General features: G+C 40.5%; 1 protein-coding gene across 2 annotated transcripts in view; it reads right to left on the bottom strand.

Annotated features, from left to right (window-relative positions):
• The window catches only part of MVK (mevalonate kinase), a 28,166-nt gene that overhangs the window by 1,312 nt on the left and 277 nt on the right, over nt 1-26,577 (bottom strand). The window contains exons 2-11 of one of the 2 annotated variants that reach the window (XM_089684095.1): nt 25,523-26,107; nt 22,251-22,337; nt 17,483-17,630; nt 15,265-15,409; nt 11,257-11,412; nt 10,935-11,038; nt 9,866-9,911; nt 6,482-6,572; nt 3,976-4,092; nt 2,870-3,023 (exon numbers count right to left, since the gene is read on the bottom strand). In XM_089684095.1, the coding sequence (XP_089540221.1) occupies nt 2,870-3,023; nt 3,976-4,092; nt 6,482-6,572; nt 9,866-9,911; nt 10,935-11,038; nt 11,257-11,412; nt 15,265-15,409; nt 17,483-17,630; nt 22,251-22,337; nt 25,523-25,744 (1,270 nt within the window). In that variant the 5' untranslated portion in view covers nt 25,745-26,107. The remainder of the gene's footprint in view (nt 1-2,869; nt 3,024-3,975; nt 4,093-6,481; nt 6,573-9,865; nt 9,912-10,934; nt 11,039-11,256; nt 11,413-15,264; nt 15,410-17,482; nt 17,631-22,250; nt 22,338-25,522; nt 26,108-26,577) is intronic. The other variant, XM_089684096.1, reaches the window with a different exon arrangement.

Here is a 26,577-nt window from a genome sequence, read left to right as displayed (position 1 = left end):
AGCTCTGCAGCACTTTGGACATTTCCTGCCTTGAAAATGGCCAGATCATGGCAGCACATCTGACCACCCTTTAATGTCTACGGGCATTCTAGGATGTTAGAAGAGTAAATGACCAATGATCTTTGGAGTCCATGCTGTGTGCCAACTCTTAACCTCCAAAAGCAGGAAGTCAAGAACCAAAAGGCCTCACATAAAGTTTGTAACCAGCATGCTTACCTGAAATTAACAATAGCACAGGTTGCAATGTGGTTTGAGAACATACTGATATAATGAATCGATTTTTGGCCAATATTTTTCCACGTGGCTCAGTCCATTTTGAAATCTACTAATGTCAAGCCAGGTGATGCTTGCAGGGCCACCCATGGTTCAAATTTACTTTGATGGAGCTGGCAGAAATTCAAATTGTCTATGTGGGTCTTTCATTTGCATCCAGAGTTTATTTTTGGTTATACACTAGATAAGCATCAGTGATGTCTCACTGTTCCTTTATGCCAGCCTCAAACTGACAAACACATTATATATATATATATATATATATATATATATATATATATAAATATATATATATATATACACACACACAAGTAAATGTGTATGACATAAACAGTACACTGTATATGAGGCCTGTCAAAGACAAGGTAACTTTCTTTAGGATGTTTTACAGAGACTCTGTACAGCAGGCGCCGTAGGATGCCCAATCTTATCTTGGCTGTGCTCTCTCACCACCCTGATCAACTTCTGAAACCCAGAGAAGCAAAAACCACACTTATAGGTATGATGAATGCGTGCATTGCCACCAGCCACCCATAATGTCTTGCTCTGTATGAGGCAATCACACAATGTCATACTGACCTGCATTTCTATCTTCTTAGTACAAGTTCTCTTTAAACTCTCCAAACCGAACACAAAGATGTAAAATAAGAATACCATTTTGATGCAATCTCAGGTCTTTTTTTGTCTGCCATAAATATTGTGGTTAGTACAAATTTCTTAACCTAAAGGATTGCTAAAGCTGTCCATGCACATAGCAGGCTGAACGGGAAAAATCTCACAGATGTTTTATAGTATGGATGAACAAATCTCCCATCTTGGCTTTTGTATTTTGACAGCCGGCTGCACCAGCTATGAAATTACCCAAACAGTGCTTGCATTTGATTGAATGGAGGCGCTGTTCAGCTGGCAAACTTCCGCCCGGCTCCTTTGATTTTTCAGTCAAAGGATATCAAGTGGGGGTCAACTGACAGGGTGAATTTTGGCTCCAATTCTCTGCATATGGCTTGTCACAGGATTTTATTGAGAGCAGCAGGAGCCAATGGCTCTCACTGCTCCCTCTGTGTTTAGAAACCAGCACCACTGCAGACAGGGCAATGGTAAGTATAGGGGGTGAGGGAGCGATAAAAATAATGAAACATCTTTTTTTACCTTAAAGTGGTTGTAAACTCTTTTTTTTATACTTTTACCTACAGCTTATAATAAAGCTTACCTGTAGGTAAAATTAATCTCCTAGATGTGCACCATTTAGGACATATTCACTTTTTTTTCGAGCCGGCGCATGTGCTTTGAAGGAGCAGCATACCCGTGCTGTTCCTCCAGAGCACTGTGCCGTGGTCCAGGTCTCCCATGTGCATACGTGAGAGTGACGTCATTGCGGCTCGGCCAGTCAGATGTCCAGAGCTCGCGAACCCAGGAGGACCAGGTGAAGATGGAAGCCTCTTGCAGCAGTGACAGCGTGCCGCTGGAGGGCTTTCTTTTAAGGTAAGTCCTTCATAATTTGCTAGTATGTGATGCATGCTAGCACATTATGACATTACCTTGCAGGGCATTTTTTTATTTGATTTTTTAAGCTGCGGTTTACTACTGCTTTAATGCAGGGAATGTATTAAGGTACAAAAGTTCTGCCTTCACAACTACTTTAATGCTTAACCTTCCCAAACCCCTTAACTAGGTCTTAACTCCTAATATGGCCCTAACAGTTAACCCAACCCACAAAATTGGCCCTTAACTCTTAACTGCCCCAAACAGCTAAGCTCTAACAGCACTGAACACTTAGATCACAACAGTTAACTCATTCTAAAATGAGCCCTTACACCACCCCTCCCCCACCACCACCTCCGATAACCACTTAAACTCGAAGACAGTTTAATTTAACTCCTTAATTTTGGACTCCAACAGAAATGTAACTGCTTAACTATTTGATAACACTGATGTGACCAGCACAGAGGACCATGGACCTTGCCGTGTACTGAACACAGTGGTAACAAAAGATAGCACCGCCCATCCCCCAGGAACAACAGCGCTGACCTCCTGGTTCCAAAAACGAATGGTTTAAGCTCTGACCTGTAAAAAGAGGTGAAGCTTTACCAGACGTTGCATGTGAAGTGCTTTGTCAGTTTTGCTCAGAAGGATTAAAATAACTGTCATTTACAGTACATCATTGGAGCAATATTGGTACTCTCAGCAATATGATTAAAGCCTTGCATTAGTTTCTGTAAATTTGAAATCAGTCTGCTTTCCTTTCAACTATGGGAACCCTGTTCATGTGCTGTTTAATGTGGCTGCTAACAGAACATGAGAACCACAATAAAACAACGAAAACGATATACGCTGAAGAGTTTTCTTGTTTTTTTAAATATTACAAAAGGATGAAAAATGGGACACAAAGATTCCTCGTCACAATTGCAAGGATTTCCTTTACAGAAAAGACAATTGCATTTCCGCACATCTAGTGAGCAGATAACAGTCACATGACAGGAGAAAGTGTTCCTTCATCTTTTATTCTTGACTGCCAGGAAAGCTAAAATCCACAGGGAATTTGTTTCCAGGTTTCTCTCACAACAGTCATGACATGACAAATGAGTGCAATACTTACCAGGTCGCAGTAAAGTTATTGCACAGCCACCTCCTCCAGCACCTGTCAGTTTACTGTGCAGACCATGCGAAGCAGTCACCTGACAGAGTTTGTCCAATGAAGGATGCCCAACACCAATCACATTTAGATGATGTTGATTGATGTCAATCAGTTCCTGGAAGAGTAATGCAATATTAAGCTACTAGAGCAGAATCACATCCCATGATGTTTCTATTCTTATGCAAGCAAACATATTTCATTGTTGTTATTGAATATTACGGAAAATCATTTGAACAGTTCATTTTTTTATGCAAAGCTTGATTTATTAAAGAGTTTAACATTAGGAATGGTCTATTGTTGCCATAGACTTCATTTTATTTTCCAACCTGCACGAGACATATGAAGAACAGACTGGTTTTTGATGGCAACACAGTTCTTATTTCAGGCAAGTTATCACTAAGTACAGTGGCATCTCATATCTACTGTGTCCAGTTTATCATCCATTTGGAAAATTAGAGCATTTTGAGGGTTGGCAGGTGTCTTTTCAAAATGTCAGGCATGGAGACATCTTTCCATTTCAGTGATGCTGGGACCAGCCTCGGATTATTGTGCAAGTCCACCCAATTACAAAAGTCCAGTACACATGCACATAAATACGCCTGAAAATTAGTGCTTCCAGTGTCAGAAATACTCGTTTCCCTCTTGGTGCAAAGCCTTACAGTCCAAATACTCAATTCTACTGAGGTAATAGGATTTGACTATTTAAGAACAAAACATTAAAAAAATCTGAAATCTGAGTACAACCAAAGAGAAGCACTAAAATGTCACCTATATATAATATTATTTTGTAGTACTGCATCTCCTGAAATCCTCAAGATGATTCATAGTTTTTACAATCACTGTGCTGTTTCAAGAAATGTATAGAAAACCAACAATAACACACAGATTGATTCTTTGTATTTAACAATCTCAAATGCAACATACTTTAGAGTCACTCTACAACAAGATACAGTTTCTTTCCTGATACAAACAGTTCTATGTGCTGATTTCACTTGTACTATGCAAACCTTATTGTTTTGTGGCTCATATAACAAACAAGAGCATTGCTATTCCCTCAACTAGATTACCTCTAACACTGAATACTGGTCCATAGACAATCCTGAAGATGAAGCTTCTAGTATGTGCTGACACTCTTGAGAAATTGCATGTATTGATGACAGGACTGGTTCTATAATACCTGGATACTGTAAGAAAAACATATTTCACAATGTGAGTATTATATAACGTCCTAACAATTTACCATTTCATTAGAGCAAATGTAAATCGAAGAATGTTAAAATGGGATTTTTGAACTTCTTGTAAAATCTATTTATTGGAGTCCATTGAAGGACACAAATTTAGAGTTTCAGGTTACACTACCGCTTACAGGAGGATTGGAAACTGGCAGCCCAGTATAAGCCCTCGTACACCCAACAGATCTCGAATTTGTGGCAAATCAGCACCAATAGCATGATCATAAATACAGAGGGGTGCAAACTGTGTCCTTTGATGGATTCCAACAAATGGATTTTACAGCAAGTACAAAAATCCCATTTTCTCTCACCTACAGTTGCAAGAAAAAGTATGTGAACCCCTTGGGATTACGTGGAGTTTTGCATGAATTGGGCATAAAATGTGCTCTGAATGTCATCTAAGTCACAACAATAGAAGAACACAGTCTGCTGAACATAATACTACACAAACATTAGATGTTTACATGTTATGTGCAATTAAACCATGGCAACATTCACAGTGCAGGGAGGAAAAAGTATGTGAGGCCCTAGCTTAATGACTTCTCCCAGAGCTAATTGGAGCCAGGAGTGAGCCAACCTTGACTCCAATCAGTGTGATGATATTGGATGTGTTGCTGACAGCTGTCCTGCCCTTAAAAAACACACACCTGTTTTATGTTTACTGGTTTCAAGAAGCACTGTCTGATGTGAACCATGCCTTGCAGAAAAGAGCTCTCAGAAGACCTACGATCAAGAATTGCTGACTTGCATTAAGCTGGAAAGGATTACAAAAGTATCTCCAAAAGCCTTGATGTTCATGTGTCCACGGTAAGACAGACTGTCTATAAATGGAGAAAGTTTAGCATGCCAAATTCCACCCAGCAGATGACATCAGTGCTCCATCCCTCAGTGCTCAGTGTTATTACCAACAGAAAGCAGGAAATAGAACAACGCCCAGTAGTGCTAGTATTGATGTAGCTCCTGGCAGGATCAACAGATATTTTTTGCACTTATCAAACATTTAAAGTATATGTATTTTTTTTCTTAGTTTTGCACACAAATGCGAACAGTTATAACCTATGTTTGGCTTTTGCTGCAATCTGGGGCTCCATTAGAGTTCCTGTTGCAGATTGTGTCCTGTTGATAACAGGAGGTAAGGGAGCAAAGTGAGGTTAAAGCTCTCTAACATGGAGCCCTAGATAGCAGTAAAAACCTCCTCCTGACCTGGGTTATTTTTTTTTTTTTGGACTGGACCCCTCTGCAACTCTGATTAAGCAATGCTAAGTCTAGTCACCTTGGTGGTGCAAACTGACCAAGGTGTGGTAGGCTTTTTATAATCATAATGGGCAGGAGGCAGTTAAGTGTCAATGCCAGTCATTCAGGATGTAAATCAACAGAAAAAAAACAGAACTACTGTAGCTATTGCTTTAGAGTTTCTTCAGCTAATTTGGTAATCACATAGCCTTCAAAAAAATAAACTTATTTTACCAAATCTGAAATTAACCGCTTCCCGACCACCCTACAACAGAACTACTGCTACAGGGTGGCAGGGCTGCACAAAATAATGTATATATATTTGTATCTCGGGGTACGGGGTACGCGTGTGCCCTACCCGCACTGCCTTTGGTGGCTACAGCTGTCGATCACCGGGTCCCGGCCGGAGATTCCCCGCCGACACCCAGTGATCACCAAGGCACACTGATTGAGGAGAGGTCTGTATGTAAACAATACAGATCTTGCCCCTGTCAGCTCCACCACACTGCTTTGTATTGCTCTGCATCACTATATTAGTGTCACTGGGAATGTCAGTGACAGTTGGTAAATTCCTCCCCAGTGTCAGAATCCCCGCCGCAGTCCCGCTATAAGTCGCTGATCGCCGCCATTAATAGTATAAAAAAAAAAAATTCCAGTATATGTACCGCCGTTTGTAGATGCTATAACTTTCACGTAATCCAAATAATTAGCAAAGACATGTAGCAGAATACATTTTGCCCTAAATTTATGCCGAAATTTGATTTTTTAAGTTTTTTTACTGGACATGTTTAATAGCAAAAAGTCAAAAATATATTTTTTTTTTTCTCAAATTGTCAGTCTTTTATTGTTAATAGCACAAAAAATAAACCGCAGAGGCGATCAAATACCACTGAAACAAAGCTCCATTTGTGGGAAAAAAAAGGATATAAATTTCATTTGGATGCAGCATTGCATGACCGCACAATTGTAAGTTAAAGTAACACAGCGCCGTATCGCAAAAAATGGCCAGGTCAGGAAGGGGGGCAAATCCTCTGGAGGGCAAGTGGTTAAACAGGTACATATTTGTATGAAAGGTTGACATATTAACTTCTAAGGAAAAAACCCAAACCTTGAGTAGCTTATCTTTTACTCCTGCCACCAGGATCTTTGTGCTGCGCGGAACTCTTGTGTTGGTGAGCAAAATCTGCAGCAATGGTACCCTGGAAAGAGGCCACAATATATTATACTGGGTCCATTGTAACATTTCAGCAATTTGCTGGAAAACAGAAAGAATGTTTCGCTAACAGAAAATGCATAAGCAAAATTAATTTCTACAATATATTTTATTATGAACCTGCAGACTGCTCTGGGCTTAAGGTATTTATACACAACTGATGAAACTTACAGTAGTTTGAACATTGAAATGGCTTAGTATAGGACAAACATATTTTGGCCAAAATACACTATATTACCCAATGTTTGGTATGTGTTTTAGTCTTCTAGGGAGTGATATGCTTGAGATGCCCATCAGCCTGCTTAAACAAATTCCCTGTTTTTGAATGTTGTCTTTGAAAGTATAGGGTTACTGGGATGTGGTCTGGACCAAGCGTAACCCATCAAAAGCATTCATTTGTTTTCTGTATATTGTGAAAAAAAAGTTGTGCAATAGTTTTGTAAAAGTGTAAAAGAAAATGAACCCAGGGCACTTCCTGGTAGTGTAAGTGTGGCCTGCCCCTTGCACAATAGAACCCCGTTGTTGGCCACAGGAACCTGACATTAAAGTAATAGAACAGGAAAACGGTGAAGGATCAGGCCAGCTGTTTTACACAGGAATTGTCAAAGCTTTCAGATGAGGATGCCATGGGCTTTGGGGTTCCTGCAGCAATTCTAATGGACTTCTGAAAGAATTATCAAATACACCTAGGCGCCTGCACCTTATGCAAGTGGCCAGTTCATGTTTTAAATAACAGGTCTATTATAAAGCAGAATTCAGACAAATATATAAAAACACTCAGTCCAGTTATGACCTCATTACAAAAAAATGTTTTTTAAAAACGACTGTTTTAGGTTTCTAAATGTTTTTACTCTATCTTTACTCGAAGAAAAAAAAAATATGCTTGACTTTGGGACTTTTGATATGTGCTGCCTGCAAACATTTCAAGTCTCTTACCATATACAGTGGATATAAAAAGTCTACACACCCAAAATGTCAAATACACAAAATGTCAGGTTTCTGTGATATAAAAAATTAGACAAAGATAAATCAATTCAGATCTTTATCCATCTGTAATGTGACCTATAAACTGTACAACTCAACTGAAAAACAAACTGAAATCTTTTTGGAGGGGGGGGGGGGGGGGGGTAAACATAAAAAACTAAAATAATGTAGTTGCATAAGTGTGCACACCCTCTTATAACTGGGGATGTAGCTGTATTCAGAATTAAGCAATCACGTTCAAAATCATGTTAAATAGGAATCAGTACACACCTGCCATAATTTAATGTGCCTCTGATGAAACCCCAAATAAAGTTCAAAGCCCTGGTCCGCAGAGAGCTTCCAAAGCATTAAAGGGATCTCATTGTTAAAAGGTATCAGTCAGGAAAAGGGTACAAAAGACTTTCCAAGGCATTAGATATACCATGGAACACAGTGAAAACAGTCATCATGAAGTGGAGAAAATATGACGCAACAGTGATATTACTAAGAACTGGACATCCCTCCAAAGCTGATGAAAAGATGAGAAGAAAACTGGTCTGGGAGGCTGCCAAAAGGCCTACAGCAACATTAAAGGAGCTGCAGGAATATCTGGCAAGTACTGGCTGTGTGGTACATGTGACAACAATCTCCTGTATTCTTCATGTGTCTGGGCTATGGGGTAGAGTGGCAAGACAGAAGCCTTTTCTTATGAAGAAAAACATCCAAGCCTGGCTAAATTTTGCAAAAACACATCTGAAGTCTCCCAAAAGCATGTGAGAAAATGTGTTATGGTCTTATGAAACCAAGGTTGAACTTTTTGGCCATAATTCCAAAAGATATGTTTGGCACAAAAACAACACTGCACATCACTAAAAGAACACCATACCCACAGTGAAGCATGGTGGTGGCAGCATCATGCTTTGGGGCTGTTTTTCTTCAGCTGGAACTGGGGTCTTAGTCAAGGTAGAGGGAATTATGAACAATTCCAAATACCATTCAAAACTGGCACAAAACCTTCAGGCTTATGCTAGAAAGCTGAACATGAAGGGGAACTTCGTCTTTCAGCATGACAACGACCCAAACCATACATCCAAATCAACAAAGGAATGGCTTCACCAGAAGAAGATGAAAGTTTTGGAATGGCCCAGCCAGAGCCCAGATCTGTATCCGATCAAAAATCTGTGGGGTGATCTGAAGAGGGCTGTGCACAGGAGATGCCCTCGCAATCTGACAGATTTGGAGTGTTTTTGCAAGGAAAAGTGGGCAAATTTTGCTAAGTCAAGATGTTCCATGCTGATAGACTCATACCCAAAAATACTGAGTGCTGGAATAAAATCAAAAAGGTGCTTTACCAAAGTATTAGTTTATGGGTGTGCACACTTATTATTTAGTTTTTTATTTTTACTTCCCTCCACCTAAAAGATTTCAGTTTGTTGTTCAACTGAGTTGTACAGTTTATAGGTTACATTAAAGGCGGAAAAAGTTCTGAAATCATTTATCTTTGTCTCATTTTTTTACATGACAGAAACTGACATGTTAACAGAGGTGTATAGACCTTTTATATCCACTGTATGGGACACTAACTTTCCTTATTTGTCTTGACCTAATGTGGAGAGATTTTAAATAGATTATCAAGATGGGCTTCAGGAGCAGTCAGGATTGAAAGTGCTTCATTTTACAGTGCATGTAACACTATGCTCTTTGAGACTTTTAAATTCAAACATATTTCAAAGTGTAAAATAGCATGACACAGGTTTCATAGGAACCAGCCATCAGAACTGCTAAGATGAATGACATTTATACTACTACCAAGGACATATGCATAGTGCCTAAAATTGGGTTTTGGTTTGACTCGTTGTACTCTATACAAACTGTCAGAAAAGAAAATGAATCACCAAGATGCAGAAATTCTTGTATATTTAGAAGACAGCAGTTTTCTCCTCTGACATATTTCGTGATGAAGAGAGCTTTATCAGAGCACTCTTTAGTATGAAACATGTGAGAGGTGACCTCTGCTGCCATTTTAATAAACAAAAAAATTTGCTACAGCTCAGAGAATGGTGGTTCATTTTCTTTTCTGCACTTTAGAGGTTGTTAAAAATTGACTGCAAATATTAACAAATGTTTTTCTTTAATATATTAGTATTCTTGTGAATTAGTACTATTAGTTTTCCTGCTTAGGTTAATCTTGCATTGTATAAAGCTTGTTCTTTTTCATCTGTTGCACTCAGTCTGTGAAATGCTCTTTATGACAACACTAACTAAATGAAAAATATACAAAAATCATAAAACGAAAAGGCCAGCATAAAAATGTACCTGTTCATTGGGGTTATTTGCCCAGCTTGATACTGTAAGGCACCACCTAAAGAGAAGCAAGTCAAGTTACATATCAAATCTTTATCAAGCAAAAAAGAACAGTCCAACAGAGCAAAATATATCAGTCAGCCACAAAAGACAAGCATATATGTATACCATTTTTATAAAATGTTTTGGTGAAACCGATGAATAAGATTGTATTATGGACTGATTTTATGAAATGTAAGTTATATTAGTTGATTTTATATTGAATTGAATAAAGTACATTATTTAATAGTTGTGCCTCAAAAATCCCATCTTTCACAATACGCTACTAGAAACAACAGTCAATTAATAATTCGGAGAACCAAAGGAAATGTAGAATGAATATTTCTGTTACACTTTTTTTTCTCAAGTTTTTTTCAAAGCCATTCACATTAGTCCTACTCCCATAGTTTACAATCTATTGTTCTGCCTAGAGCTAAACGTGTGGAAACCCAAAACAGGGTGGCTGCCAACTGACATGTTAGTATGCATTTGGAATGTAGGGGAAAAAAAAAAATCAGAGCACCCAGAAGAAGACATAAGGAGAACATGCAAACGTCACACAGATAGTATTTTGGGTGGGAATTGTGTCTAAGACTCTTGAACTTCTAATCAGAGTGCTAGCCACATGCTTAGCATACATACAGTCTGATATTCCCAATGCACTGAAATGTTTATGGACCTACATTGTGTGTTTCTGATTACTTGCACATATACTAAGCATACAGTCACTAAAGAGGTTTAAACAAATAATGGTGAACCTATAGTTAGTGGAGGTTATTTACTAAAACCGGAGAGTGCAAAAATCTGGTTCAACTCTACACAGAAACCAATCAGCTTCCAGGTTGTATTGTCAAACCTTAATTGAGCAAACTAAAGTTAGAAACTGATTGGCTACCAAGCACAGCTGCACCAGATTCTAATAGCACCAGGTTTAGTAAATCTCCCCCAGTGTGTCATACAGTAAGCACAAGGAACAGCACATGTATCGGCTTAGATTATGCATGCTACCCTACTGCTTGGATTTCTGGGCATTACTACTTACCCAGTGTTGCTACAGCATTGTCCACACCAGATGGATTTCCATGAATTACCTTTTCCCCCTGAAATGCCCAACTATTAATGAGCTTTAACTCAGTCTCTGTCCACCTATCAAAAAATATTATATTTTAGTATTTAGATTAGAATCTCACAGTATGTATATTTAAAAACTCACCATTCAAGTATAAAAAGAACAATGTCAATATTTCACATTCTATTTTATACATCCATATTGGGAGCCAAATTAAATGTAGTAAGTAGTATGGATTACACAGTGCAAAAAATGTCCTAATTAAAGCCATACTGGAATAAAATAAACTTCATACCTGACATCTTCTGTGCCTTCCTGTACCGGGCATGAAATCCTTCCAGAGACAGTTAGCAAGGCAGCAGCCAGACAAACAGAATAAGCAGCGCTAGACCCTAAACCGGCTCCTGGAGGTAGCTGGGACCAAACCACGATGTTCAACCCTTTGATATCCCTAGATCAATCATAACAGCTTAGAAACCATTCAGTGGTACAACTTACCAGTTCCAAAACATTTCTTGGGGCTGTTTGGATATAACTATAATACTTTATGGAATAAGCACTCAGATCACAGAATAAAGATAAGTGTATATTTTTTATAGGAAAATGCATGTAAAACTCAAATTTACCTATTCCTTCCACAGTGACCAAGTTGCTTTACTTTCTTTTAAAGTTATATTTAAAGAAATTTGTACTGAAAGAATCTGCTCACATCTCCTTCTGTAAATACTAGTTACCTGGTTGTCATACAGATTCAGTGGCTTCAGTACTGTGAGTGCCACATGCATGCATATCAGGAGCTCCACCTCCACTCTGACTTTCCTGCTGATATGCATGCCAGTCACTCAGAAAGTACTGACACTTACGTCAGCCAAGCAAACAGCATTTTCATAAGAAGGTCAGTATTGGCGTGCTCTGTATTTCTCTCTTTTTCTTTGTTGTTTTTTCAATAAACCTATACAAATATAATAACAAACACACCAATCATTCTAGTCTCTCACTTCTCTTTACATCAGGTTTTGGTATTCATAACAAAGCCTATAATGGGCACAAAAAGCAGTCCCAATAACAAACCATTAGAATATATGTGCTACAAGGGGTGATCAGGATCCTGGATCCAGAGAAACAAGTGTACGTGGATTTGAAACCCATTTACCGCACATTTTATCAAAGGCCTGGGGCGATATCCTGAAATCATAAGTGAGTTTGTAGAACGATAGATTGTCATTAATCAGTTTCTTCCAAGTTGTAATAGACAGGGCAGAAGACCCCTTCCACATTAGCAGAATCATTTTCCTGCCAAAACGTAGAATATATACGAAGTAACATTTTAGCATGTTCAGAAAATAGGTAAATCACTAGGATACCTAATAGTCAATTTTGGGGGCGCAAAATATTGGGAAGTCCCAGAGCTGAGGAAATAAAGTCACTGACTCTTAGCCAGAAATGATAAACATACTTGCAGGTCCAAAAACAATAGAAGAAGTCAGCAATATCTCTGCATCCCTGAAAGCAAACAGCAGTAGGGCACAGGCCCACTTTATACATTTTAGCAGAGGTAAAATGACTATGATGAAACAATTTCAGTTGTATTACTCTGCCCCTAGAGAAAAATCACTGAGCTTTTATAGGTTTCTTCTAATTCCAACCAATCCTGGTCAGTGAGCTGAAGAGCAGGCAAGGACAACTTGAACGGAGCCTTTTGTTCTCTAGCTTTGGATATAGCAGTAAGTGCAGAATAGTAGTAGAAACTAACGTCATAATTGTTGGGTTATTATAGGTCTGGAATTACATGCAAATTGCAGGCCAAGGCTGGTAAAAGCAAAATTAAAAAAAAAAGGGAAGGGAGGTTCACATTTTTCCCTTAATTGGAGAAATGTCTTAAATTCTTGTGTGAAATATACTGGAGATTTCAGCCCACTTCCAGTTGCAGTACAAGAAATGGTAGTAATAATAGGCAGAATCCATTATACTGAGAAAAAAATGTTTTAAAGGATAAGTCACAAATGCTATTGGTAGTTCTAATTTCCCATTCACAAAACTCAGTGAATGAATGACACGGTCGGGCGGGCAGTGCCACACATGGCCGTGTTTTTTAAAAATTGTGACTGCGAGCCGGAGAAGAAGATTCCCCACTTGCTGTCACAACGGGGGATCGGGGGTGCTGGGGCCAGTACTACAGTAACATGTTACACCCTGAATATGAATGTAACATGTTACAAAAGATGAACTTAGCCTTTAACTGCACATAGCATTTGCAATTCATTTGCAAAGCAAGCTGTCTACCTTCTTAAAAAGTGTACTAAAGGAAGGACTCAATAGTGCACAATACTGATTTCTTTAGCAGTAATTTTTCAGTTTCACACTCCATATGCACTGCAACACAACATTACACCCTGTTCCAAATTATTATACAAATTCTATTTAAGTGTCACAAAGATGAAATATTTTGTTTTTCAGTTTAACTCATGGATGTCATTGTGTGTCAGGGCTCTTTTGATCACTGAAAACAATCTCGGACACCTGTGATAATTAGATTGGCCGGTGAGCCCAATTTAAGGAAAACTACTAAAGGAGGGTGTTCCACATTATTAAGCAGAGCACCATTTTCAAGCAATATGGGGAAGAAAAAGGATCTCTCTGCTGCCGAAAAGAGTGAAATAGTTCCATGCCTTGGACGAGGTATGAAAACATTAGATATTTCACAAAAACTTAAGCGTGATCATCGCACTATTAAGAGATTTGTGGCTGATTCAGAGCACAGACGGGTTCGTGCAGATAAAGGCACATTGAGGAAGATTTCTGCCAGATCCATGCATCGGATCAAGAGAGCAGCTGCTAAAATACCATTACATAGCAACAAACAGATATTTGAAGCTGCTGGTGCCTCTGGAGTCCCACGGACATCAAGGTGTAGAGTCCTCCAGAGTCTTGCAACTGTGCATAAACCTTCTATTTGGCAACCACTAACCAATGGTCACAAGCAGAAATGGCTGCATTGGGCAGAAAAATACATGAAGACTAATTTTCAAACAGTCCTGTTCACGGAGGAGTGCTGTGCCACCCTGAATGGTCCAGACGGATGGAGTAGTGGATGGTTGGTGGATAGCCACCCTGTTCCAACAAGACTGCGACGTCAGCAAGGAGGTGGTGGAGTCATCTTTTGGGCCGGAATCATGGAAACAGAGCTGGTCGGCCCCTTTAGGGTCCCCGAAGGTGTAAAGATGACCTCTGCAAAGTATGTGGAGTTTTTGACTGGCCACTTTCTTCCCTGGTACAGAAGGAAGAAGTATGCTTTCTGTAATAAAATCATCTTCATGCAAGACAATGCACCATCTCATGCTGCAAAGAATACCTCTGCATCAATGGCTGCTATGGGGATAAAAGGAGAGAAAGTCATGGTGTGGCCCCCATCCTCCCCTGACCTCAATCCTATTGAGAACCTTTGGAGCATCCTCAAGCAAAAGATCTATGAGGGTGGGAGGCAGTTTACATCCAAACAACAGCTCTGGGAGGCTATTCTGACATCTTGCTAACATATTCAAGCAGAAACTGTCGAAAAACTCACAAGTTCAATGGATGCAAAACTCGTGAAGCTGCTATCAAATAAGGGGTCCTATGTTACAATGTAACGAGACCTGTTAAAATGTTTAAAAAGTTAAAATGTTGTTAAACGTTTGATTCAAATAGCTTTTGATTTCAGTAAATACGCTGCAAACACAACAAATGACAATTTTCAGTTCTTTACAACCTATAAAGTGTTTTGAAACTTACTGTGTGTAATAATTTGGAACAGTGCATTAGAAGTGTTTTATGTTTAACAAAAATCCTGTTATCATTAGGAGGTTTGTTCAATAAAATGTGAATTGTACTCTTAATAGTTATAACATGAGAATTATGCTGAATGTTATTTACATCAATTATTTAGGTAAATGAGAAAAATATCAATTTGCATAATAATTTGGAACAGGGTGTAGATAAAATGGGAGATATGTCTGGCAGGACATTATCTGTTTGTGTGTGGCCCTGTTTTCAGCTATGGCTCCATTACTGTAAGAAAGAAGGGATGCAGTTTGTTGTTTTTCTATACTTCTGAACCGAGAATCTTTTGAACTAAACGATTGTTCAGAAATGCAGATGCGCCTGATCATGCTAATAACTTTAGAGATCTTGGTACACAGTCAAACTTTTCAAGAAATTTGAGAAATATGTGACAGGGAATTGACACATAAAACACTACGCTTCAGTGGTTGTTCATTATAATTCATTAGACCTAGTTTAAATATTTATATGAAATGTCACTCACCGCCCACAGATGGAAAGGTAGAGGTAGAGAAAAGCCAGGGCAGCAAGTCTTTCAGTGTCTTTAGATCCTTCAGGAAAGCCTGCAAATGTCTTTAGTAAATCCAGCTGTTCTGAACTGGGACTAACAGGCTCGTGTCCAGGGTCACCTACAGAGAAAAAAAAAGTGCCATGAAATTAGCTCATGAGTTGTGTATCAACTAAAACCAAACCCCAAGCCAACAGTTTTTTTCAGTTTTAATAGAGCAATTAAGTGCTAGATCATCTGTTGTTTTTTTATTACGGTCCACAGGGAGCCTACTCCATACCCCAATAGGAAGATTTACCTTTCACCTTTTAGCTTTGTGACACAAAGACAAGAAATGAAGAGAAAATGGGTCCCTGGGAAAGTAAGATAAAAATAGCAATGAAAACCTAACAGAGGTTCTACCGTTTCCCTATATCTGCTACTTTTGCTCCAATTTTCGATCTCCTTCTGTGCTTGAGATGCCCTGTTACCAGGATTAAAGTTAGATAAAATCTTACAACTGGGGATACTGACAGCAATAAAAACCTGCCAGAGGATGTGCAAAACGTAACAGTTTAAAGAGGATCTTCACCCTTTGTAGCTGCTGACTTAAACATTTTTTTGTTCAAATACTGCAGCTGCCTACTTTTAATAAAAGGAAACTTACCTGTCCAAATATCCAGTGCCGTCCTCACCTGGGCCAGCTCTTCACTGGTCTTTGGGTTCCTGGCACTAGCATCTTTAGTGTGGGAAGTTGGCTGTGCCTCTTAGAGGCTTCACAATCTGCTTCCCACTGCGCATGCATGAGCCACCCTGCGCTTTGTGAATGGTCCAGCAGGCTTCTTGGACCTCTGATGTGGGGGTGGGAAATAACTTTAATTTAGATTGCCTAGGTGATTCGAGCCGAAGTGGGAGTGGTTACCTATTAAAACTAGGTACCTGCTCCCCCCAAAAAAATATTAATGTGCCAATAATTGTAGAGGAAGAGGCAGAAAAGCGGAACTTCCTCTTTTGGGTGCAGTTCTGCTATATTATACATACCATATTCATACAGACACACATATTGGAGAAGTCTGACTTGAAGCAAATTAATCCACCAGAACAAAGAGTTAACTCAGGTAAACATGGGAAAATATGAATGTGAAAGAAGAAAAAGAAAAATAAGCGCCCCTCTTAAGAACCAAACCCAGGACTCCAGAGTGATAAGAACATAGTTCTGGCCTCTAAGCCACCTTGCTGTACATAAATACATACAAAACAATCACTACTTATTGTTGAGTAACATTTACAGCAAGAGGCTTCTTTTACAATGATTGTGTGAACAGCAAATAAACTTTCTGACAACACCCATCCATTAGCCAGTTCATTGAGAAAATTAGTAATGGAAGATGATGTCCAAAAGGTTCCTAATACAATCATTTAAATGTTATTTTTATTTTAGAGACCAGTAAGATGTAAATTCCTGTAGAAATATCTCTTTTAAAACCCCTGCAGTATCTGACTAACACCTCCATTGTACATAGTCTGGGTATGATGCTGAGATAACAGGGATACAGAGGGAGATGTAGCGGAATAGAATGTTAATACCCTTCTATGATGGGGTATTTCTATCATATTGTATGTGCGGTGGGCATGCTGCAGCTATTATGTGTGCAGCCTTTGACCACTCTTGCTCATGAATAGAGCTTATACAATTCAAAGCAAAATAAACTGTGCTGACTAACTCCAAAATACACTGCGGAAACATTCTCTAACAATGACAGAAAAACCATCTCTGACATGGGCTTTGAAGGACAACTCCAACCAAACTGTACAACTAAGCACTAAAAGGTACCCACAGACATGATATGACATTTGCCTGATCTGACTTAAAATGGTCAGATCGGGCAACAACAGGAGGCCCTGAACCCACCTGGCCACTGCTGGGGGACTAGTTGATCAGACAAGTTATAAGATCTGGTCCCATTACTTGTGATAGGCCAACACCAACCTCCTGCCACTTACATAAACTTGGAAGGTTAGGAGATCTTGCCATGAGGCTAGCTGAATCAGAGATTTCCCAAACATGAATTTTACCCAATTATACTACACCAATGAAAATATAAAAACAGAGAATCCTTTTAATGACCAGTCATTTCTCCCCATTAAACATGCGTGGTTGCAAACTAAAATTGTTACGATGTATAAAAGCCTTGTCTGTGCCCATCAGACTCACCTTGGAATCTAGGTAGTAGAGGCTGAAGTTCACTGACATGCCAGGAAAGCTTAGTTCCAATGTTTGGCAAGTTTATTAACACAGTACTGTTTACATGATGTTGCACTTTAATAAACGTTCTTAAATTTAATCCCACTGCCAAAGCTACCTGCAAACACGAAACACTGACATTAGGTAACAGAACAAACTGTATAACAAACAGATAAAGAACTAATTCAACTACAGTGCAAAAAAAGAAATGAAATGAACAAAGTACTCCAATGCTTCATCTGATTTATCCTGAAAACAGCTGTATAGTAAAAAAGACTTTTTGCAATGGCAAAACTTTAGCTGTCAATGCTGGGGATCAATGCTGCTAGTTGGTGGAGAGCTCCCAGCAGAGACCAATGGATCACCCCAAGTTCCACACACTAACCATACCAGCAACACTAACCAACCCTTACAGTGGATTTGTGCTTTTGATGCCCACCTCTGCAGCAACCTCATTTCTCCTGCCATGCCGTGGAACAAGGAGCAGAAGCCCTGTGAAAGCTCCCAGTTGCTATTTGGAGCTTACACAAATGGATCCCATCCCAGCTTCATGTAACAGTGCAGAGAATATGAGCAGCTAATCATGAAGCATCACTGATGCCTCTAAACTGGCCATAGATGGAGCAATTTTCTCTCCTGCAACCCGTGAGAAAAATCGCTTGATTCTCCCATCAACACAGCCAGTGCTGATGAGGGAATCCCTCCCCCCGAGTCACTGAGTTCTCCCAGCAGGGATGGCTCCCCCTGCTGGGAGAACACAATGATTACTGCTAGCAGCTATAATAGCCGCTAACAATAATCGCATGTCAAATTCGACAGGCTGGTTGTACCAAAGTTGATCGACTTGGGTACATTCAACCTGCCCACACAAAGTGTGAATCTCAGCCGGTCCCTGCTGAACCGGCCGAGATTCGAATTGTCTATGGCCAGCTTTAGGAGCAATGTCAGTTTGCTTTCCCTCATGAATGGAGATGCAGCAATTGTAGAGATTGCATCAAATCGAACCTGTTGCTTTGCCCTTCATGAGCAAACCACAAGTTCATTTTAAAATGGTTCTAAAGGCAGAACATTTTTTACCTTAAAGTGTTACTAAACCCAGGACCCTGCATTCACTATATCTGGTCTCCCACAGTACACACAACATGGAAATTCAATTATTTTGGTAAATATAAACTGCTAAATACCTTTTCTTATCAGTCTTGTGGCTTCTATCAGTGTCCAGCAGAGCACTGGTTAAAGCTTGAAGGAGGAGTTGTCCTTTAACTGTTCTATGAGACTGCATAACCCCTGACCCTCTGTCTGGAGAGTGCCGATTGGCCCTGTGCTGATCACATGCACTCTCCCAAAAAAAAAAAAATCTAGCAATACACACCAAACTGAGCATGTGCAGCTTGCCCCCAAGGCTCTGTTCTATCAACAGATGGATTGGGACTATGGAAGAAGGGGGGATCAGGGAAGACAAGACCAAATATCCTTTTTATCCACACAGAGAAGAGGAAGAGCCTGGAGAGCCAGTGGGGACCCCAGAGGAGAAGGTTCAGAGCTGCTCTGTGCAATACCATTGCACAGAGCAGGTAAGTATAACATGTTTGTTATTTAAAAAAAAAATAGTCTTAACAATCGCTTTAAGTAAATTTAGCCTTTTGTTTGCATGCACACTTCTATGCTGGGATTTTCTATACCAAAAGTTAATTGTCCTACACAGAAAGATAGCAGTGCCAGAATCTTATACTTTGGCTAACAAGCATTGTTTAGCTGTACTTGTAGAACTTTATAGAAAGGCACCCCCTTAATTGGACATTGATTGTTGAGAATTTTCCATTATATTTTATATCCATTTACATGTAAAGTGGAAGTTCAGTCAAAAATCTAAGACTAAACCTACTCCACCTCCCAAGTTTGTCGCCATTTCATGAGCATATGCAAATTTAAGGTTTGACATGTTGGGTATCTATTTACTCAGTGCAACATCATCTTTTATATTTTACCCAAAAAATTGATTGACTTTTTGTGCCCTAAAATTAACTTAAAGAAAAACTATATGCATTTTTTTTTCCATTTTGGGTAGAGTAAGAGAGGGTTATAACCCTTGTCAGATTTTTTTTTTCACCATCTGTGTCCCATAGGGGAGATTTCCCTTCACTTCCTGTCCCAGAGCCAAACATGAAGTAAAGGAAATGCCTGCAAATTTAGGGAATTCCTTGGGGACCCCCAGGACACCAGAACTAGTGTCCCCATTGGAAGATTTCTCCTCTATTACTTTTCTGGGGACAACCCAAAATGTGGTATTTTCTGTCACTTTCAATGATAATGGTAACAGGACAAATAGAGAGGGTGAATCTCCCTAACGGGGTCACAGACAGCAGTAAAAACTGACAAGTGTTTTAATCCCTCTCCGCTCTGTCCAAAGTTAAAAAAAAAGAATTTTGCCTTTAGTTATATTTTAAGGTGTTCCTAAACCCACAACAGTAAAATCAGTCTGTATATGCAGTAAAGCATGCTTGTTATACTCACTGTGGAACCTAAGGGGTTAATCCTCTGCATTGTGTAAAAAGGCTGTTTGATTCGGACTTCTCTAATCCTCTGCTTCTTCCAGTGTCCCCCTCTTATCTCCTGATAAGACATATCGTGTGGAGTCATTCTGCACATGCTTACATTGGTGTGTACTGCTGGATCACTTTTTTCACTTTGGAGAGTGCATGTGATCAGCACAGGGCCAATCAGCACTTTCCAGACAGAGGTCAGGGAATCTGCATCCTCCTAGAGTAGAAAAAACTCCTCCTACAAGCTCTAACCATCTTTCTGCTGGACACTGATAGAAGTCACAAGACTGCTCTAACTGCTGATAAGAAAAGGTGTTTAGCAGTTTATATTTACTAAAATAATTGCATTTCCATGTTCTGTGTACTGTGGGAGACCAGACATAGTAAATGCAGGGTCCTGGGTTTAGTGACACTTTAAGTGTGTTTTTTACTGAAATTTTGCATTTCCAAGACCTTTGATGTAATATTGTGCGATATAAAAAATTGTAACTACCACTATTTTATTCTGCTTTCAGAAAATATATAATGTTTTCTTGGGTTTATGTAATCTTCAGGCCTAAAGTGATTTTTTTGAATGTGTGCAAAAAACACAAAAAGGGCTCTGGCAGTGAAAAGGATAAAGGATAAGTTCACCTCTGGGAACATATAACATGTTCCACCCGCTTGTAGGGTGGAACATGTAGCATGTTCCCACTCCTGCAGCTGCTTGCCGATCCGAGTGCTCTGTGTGACAGCTGTATGGGGGGGGGAGTTCCCCGCACCCGCTGGTGCTTTTTGAAAAGAGCACAGCTGTGTGGGGCTTCACCCTCATGGCTGCGTCATCCATTCACAGAGTTCTGTGAATGAAATAACTACAAGTATCAACAGCCTTTGTGGATGTCGGCTTGTAGTTCTCAGTGAAATACCACAGCACTGTTGAGCGCTCTGGTAGTTCATCGATTCTTCCTGTCAGTGTGAGATTGCCTGCCCGTACGAGGTACGATGTATGATGTGCGATGAACAGACAGACAGATTACACTGACAGTCTGCAGGAGTGCTGCATTAAACCAGCGATCTGCTGATAAAAAAAATAAATAAATAAATTTAAATGCACATTTTGTTACCTGCAAAAAATGTGCATTTATTATTTTTTTCTTAAAAAGTTGAACTTATCCTTTAATTTAGCGGACACTGGAGCTCGATTTGGCTGCTTAGCATGTGCTTGTACTGAGCACCCAAGTACTTCCATGTGTGAGGGTGACGTGAAGGAATAAAATTGTTTTTTTACTCACTACGGCCGGCGTCTCATTTACTCACTCAGCAGATGCACTTCTGCTGAGCGTTAAGATAGCCTGACACTCCCCTTTTCTGATGAATGCCCACTCAGTACTGCAAGGTCTCTTCCCTCCCTGCTAGTGCCTGCTTGCGGTGATGGAGACAGGCAGGGAGGGGAGTAGGAGATGAACAACGCAATGTTAAAAACATTAAAAGTTTAAGTTGCCATAAAGCCCCTTTCATTTTTAAAAGCCCCAGACATTGCTAAAAGCACCTCAGATTTAAATACGGCTTTGATTAAAATTTCATTTTTTTTTATCAGGACAATTAGATTGTCATAAAGGGACAAGTAGATTGGGACCCCGAATTAGTCTCTTGGACAAGTTGTTGTTTTCAAAAATTTCCACACACCTGTACGTTCTAATCCTTGTCCACTTTAATAATAAAAGAAAATGTCTGGATTGGAGTTTGACTTATAAACACCTAACAAAAACCTATAAGATGCTACACATGCACCCAGGGGCGTATTTGCCACAAGGCAAACAAGGCACTTGCCTAAGGCGGCATTTTTCAGAGGGGCAGCACCTCCCCCCAGAAGAAGGGAACCAGGTGGGATCCGAGAGAGGCTGCGGGCTGCTTGATGGTGTGTGTACAGCCTGACTCTAGTTCCTGGGGATGTCCGGAGCTATGAAGATGGGTGTATTTCTCTCTATCGCCAGAGGGGGGGGAATGGGGTAGTAGAGGGCTCTCCCAGATGGGGGGCATGGGTGTTTGTCATTGTCAGGCTCTCTCTGCAGGAGGGGGAAGGGGTGGTGGTGTTGGTCAGTGTCTGTGGGGGCAGACAATTTTTGTGTTGCCTAGGGCAGCACAAGACCTAAATACACCACTGCATGCAACACACATCATGGTAATAAGTAATAAATAGACATAATATACACTACCTTCCCATGGACCACCGCATGTTCACCATGTAAAATTACTTTTCCAGGAGCAGATATGAATAAGTCTTTATCCATTTCTATGTAGTTCTGCCAAAAGAAAATATTCTTAGTCAAAGAACAGTCTGAAAACTTCAATCTAAACTCAGCTGATAAAAATCTTCAATGGATAATTCCCCTTCACAAAAGTAAGCTCTAATATAAGAGGGAGAATTACCTTAATCTTTGCTCCCCTGAGAACCAGCACTCTCCCCTGCTCCAGACCCAGAACATGGGCAAACCCTGTACATCCCTATGTACCATGCAGGATCACTACAAGGGAAGGGAAGGGACCAGGGAAGAAGGGTGACTTCAGAGGGCTGGAGGATGGCTGCAGGAACAAGGAACAGAAAGCATTTCTGTCTATTACATGTCCCATAGACTGAATGGCAAGGGAGTAATCAAAAGGAGATTTCTTTCAGCTGACCAGAGTGAACTTTAAAGTGGAGCTCCATCCAAAAGGTGGGTCCCCTTTGGGAGGCAGTGCAGGTTCTCGATTTTGACAGGTACCCACTCCCACCGCAGTCTTCTAGGACCTGTCCCAGAAGACTGCAAGATCATTCACAATGAGCAGCACTGCTTGCACATGTGCAGTGGACACCTGGATGTGAAGCCACAAGCTGTCACAGCCATGTGCTCCCAGTTTAGATGCCAACGCTAGGGCTCGGCCAGTGAACCTGGCTGGTGTGAAGACACTGCTGGATCATAGGACAGGAGAGTGTATGTTTTTTAAAAGTCACCCAGTACAATTTTTGTAGCTGCTGACCTTTTTATTATTTATTTATCTTCTTATTTTTTTCACATCATATTTTTTATAACATCACTGTATAAATCATGAATAATTTCATATCTTTATAATCAACAGATGATCCGCTACATTTCGACGGCCTGTCACCGTCAAATATTAAAAGGAGAAGTACAGCCAAAGCTCTGTTGGATGTGTTTTTCTTGTGGATCAGTTTGTTCAGCACTCCTGTGACCTGTTTTCAGCTGACAGTAGACTGAAGCCCGCTGTCGGCTGACGTCACTCTGCCGGTTCAGGCTGGGGAAAGATCCTGACTTCAAAGTCGGGATCTACCCCAGAGTTTGGAGTGGCACCTGGCTCAGCCTCTCAGTGAAGCTCTGACAGCCTGAGCCAGCCACTCCCTTCCCCTCCACAGGTCAGTTATTTTAACTGACAAATGCATCGTCATGCAATGTTGCACCCAAATTAAACGTTTGGGTGCAGTTTTTAGTTTTTGCGCTATGAAAAAAAAAAAAAGACCGACAATTTTGAGAAAAAAAACAATATTTTGGACTTTTTGCTATTAGACATGTCCAGTAAAAAAATTTTAAAAATCAAATTTCATCATAAATTTAGGCCAAAATTTATTCCGCTCCATGTCTTAGCTAAAAAGCATCTCAATACGTACAAATTAATTGGTTTACATGAAAGTTATAGCGTTTACAAATGGCAGTATATATACTGGAATTTTATTTTTTTTTTTATTTTTACTAGTAATGGGGGCGATCAGCAACTTATAGCAAGACTGCGGCGGGCATTCTGACACTGGGGGGGAACTCACTTGGTGTTACTGACATCCCCAGTGACACCAATACAGTGATCAGTGCTAATAAAAAGCACTGACACTGTACTAATAGCACTGGGCAGGAAGGAGTTAACATCTGGGGCAATCAAAGGGTTCACAGTGTGCCGTTTTACATAATGTGGTGTGTGTGTGTGATTCACTGTAAGCACACTGCTTTGCATGGCTGTGCACAGCCATGAAAAACAGCATGCAGGAGCTGACAGGGAGGAGAACTGCTTTGTTTACTAACTGTTCTCCACCCACCCCCGTTGGAGATCCTCGGTTATCACTGTCCAGGACCCAGTGATTGACGGCCGCAAACCGCAGTGCAGGTAGGGTGTGTGCGCGTCCCCTACCCAGAAATGCAAAATCACGTATACAAGATTTGGCGCACCTGTGCCGCCCTGTAGAAGTATATCTGCTATAGGGCAGACGGGAAGTGGTTAAACACGACACTCATACAGTTGCATGCTATATTGCATCCATGTAAACAAGTCTAAGTGCCCGGTCACACCGGTTCAAACTGAAATCGCATCTAATGAATGTGAATGTCAGTGTCTTAACATCTGCAATTTCTAATGTAGTTCTTGCATTACTTTTTCTGCAGTTTTGTTGTGACTTCACATACATAGAATATAATGGAAATTAAACTGCAACTTGCAAGAAATTGTTGAAAATCTTCACAAGTAGTAATAAAGTGTTCAGAAATCGCACCTGAAATCACGCTGAAATTGCACAGAAAATCGCAGTGGTGTGAACGGTGACTAAATGTGTGTTGCATCAGGTGCAGTAAGAGGCATGCTTCTGTAGAGATCTACCAACAACTGTGTAAGACAATGGCCTGTCTGATTGGATGCAAACTGACTTGATAGATGAGACAGGCCCTAATACGACCCAGTTTTGGTAGTTCCACTCACACTGTAAAAAAAATAAAAGTCAGCAGCTACAAAAACTGTAGCTACTGACTTTTAAAAACAGCCACTTACCTGTCCCTCAATCCCGCAGTGTCCTCCCCGCAGCCCATTTCACCGGCCGTCTGGTGTTCCAGGCGCCAGCATCTTTAGTGTGGGCACCGGGCTGTGACAGCTTGTGGCTTCACAGCCGGGTGCCCACTGAGCATGCGTGAGTAGAGCTGTGCTTTGTTAATAGTCTTTTGGGACCTGTCACGTGTCCCAGAAGACTATGACAACTTCCACTTCTGATTGACTAAGCAGTAGACTGCACAGTGGCTAAATGGTTAGCACTTTCGCCTTGCAGTACTAAGGTTGTTGGTTCGAATCCCAACCACGGCACCACCTGCCTGAAGTTTGCATGTTCTTCCTGTTCCTGCATGGGTTTCCTGCAGGTACTCTGGTTTCCTCCCACATTCCAAAGACATGCTGGTAGGTTTATTGGCTCCTGTCTAAATTGGCCCTAGTATGTGTATGTATGAATGTAAGTTAAGGACCTTAGATTGTACGCTCTTTGAGGGTTAAGGACTGATGGGAATGTACAATATATATATGTAAAGTGCTGTGTAAATTGACGGCACTATACCTTCCGTGCAATGCATGATTTGAAACCATGATGGCATAATGTTCTACCCACAGTGACCTTTGAAACTGTGGTCCCAGCTCTCTTCATGTCATTGACCAGCTCCTCCCTTGTAGTTCTGGGCTGATTTCTCACCTTTCTTATCAGTGATACCCCACGAGGTAACATCTTGCATGGAGCCCCAGTCCGAGGGAGACTGACAGTCGTCTTTAGCCTCTTCCATTTTCTAACAATTGCTCCAACAGTTGATCTATTTTCACCAAGCTGCTTGGCAATTGCCCCGTAGCCCTTTCCAGCCTTGTGGAGGTCCACAATTTTGTCTCTGGTGTCTTTTGACAGCTCTTTAGTCTTGCCCATGGTAGTAGTTGGTGTCTGACTGACTGTGGGGTGGACAGGTGTCTTTAAAGAGCTCAGACAGGTGCTACTAAGTTAGATTAATGAGTAGAGGTGGTGGACTTTTTAATGGCACAGTAACAGGTCTTTGAGAGCCAGAATTCTTGCTGTTTCTTAGGTGTTCAAATACTTATGTTCAGCAATGCAAGACAAATAAATTCTTTAAAAATCATACAATGTGATTTCCTGAATTATTTTTTGTAAATTCTGTCTCTCAGAGTGGGAATGCACCTACAATGTGAATTTCAGACCCCTCCATGATTTCTAAGTGGGAGAACTTGCAAAATCGCAGGGTGTTCAAATAATTCTGTTCCTCGCTGTAAGTACCTGTAATAAATAAATAAATAGGCGATCACAGCAGAAGTGGGAGCAGGTACCTGTCAATTTTCGGGTACCCGCTCCCCAAATATGTCAATCCTTAATGGGTAGCGGGGGACCCGTCTTTAAAGCGGAACTTCCCTAGTTGGGTGGAGCTCCGCTTTAAGTTGTGTCAGGTGTGGTGCCCCTAAAGCTGGCCATACATTATACCAGGGGTCTCCAAACTATGGCCCTCCAGGTGTTGAGGAACTGCAAGTCCCATGAGGCTTTGCAAAATTCTGACAGCCACAGGCAAGACTCCCAGAGGCAGAGGCATGATGGGACTTGTAGTTCTTCAACAGCTGGAGGGTCATAGTTTGAAGACCACTGGATTATACAATTTTCCTCTTCAATTTCCTTTAGATTTACCTTCAACTATGTAATGTAAGGGCCTACCTGATTGCATACAAATTGAAAGTGTTTAGATCTGACCACATATT

This window comes from Staurois parvus, unplaced genomic scaffold (genome assembly GCF_062004578.1).
Source record: "Staurois parvus isolate SC_StPar_1 unplaced genomic scaffold, SC_StPar_1.0 ptg000336l, whole genome shotgun sequence".
Classification (NCBI taxonomy): Eukaryota; Metazoa; Chordata; class Amphibia; order Anura; family Ranidae; genus Staurois; species Staurois parvus.
This window is presented reverse-complemented; position numbering and strand designations above follow the sequence as displayed.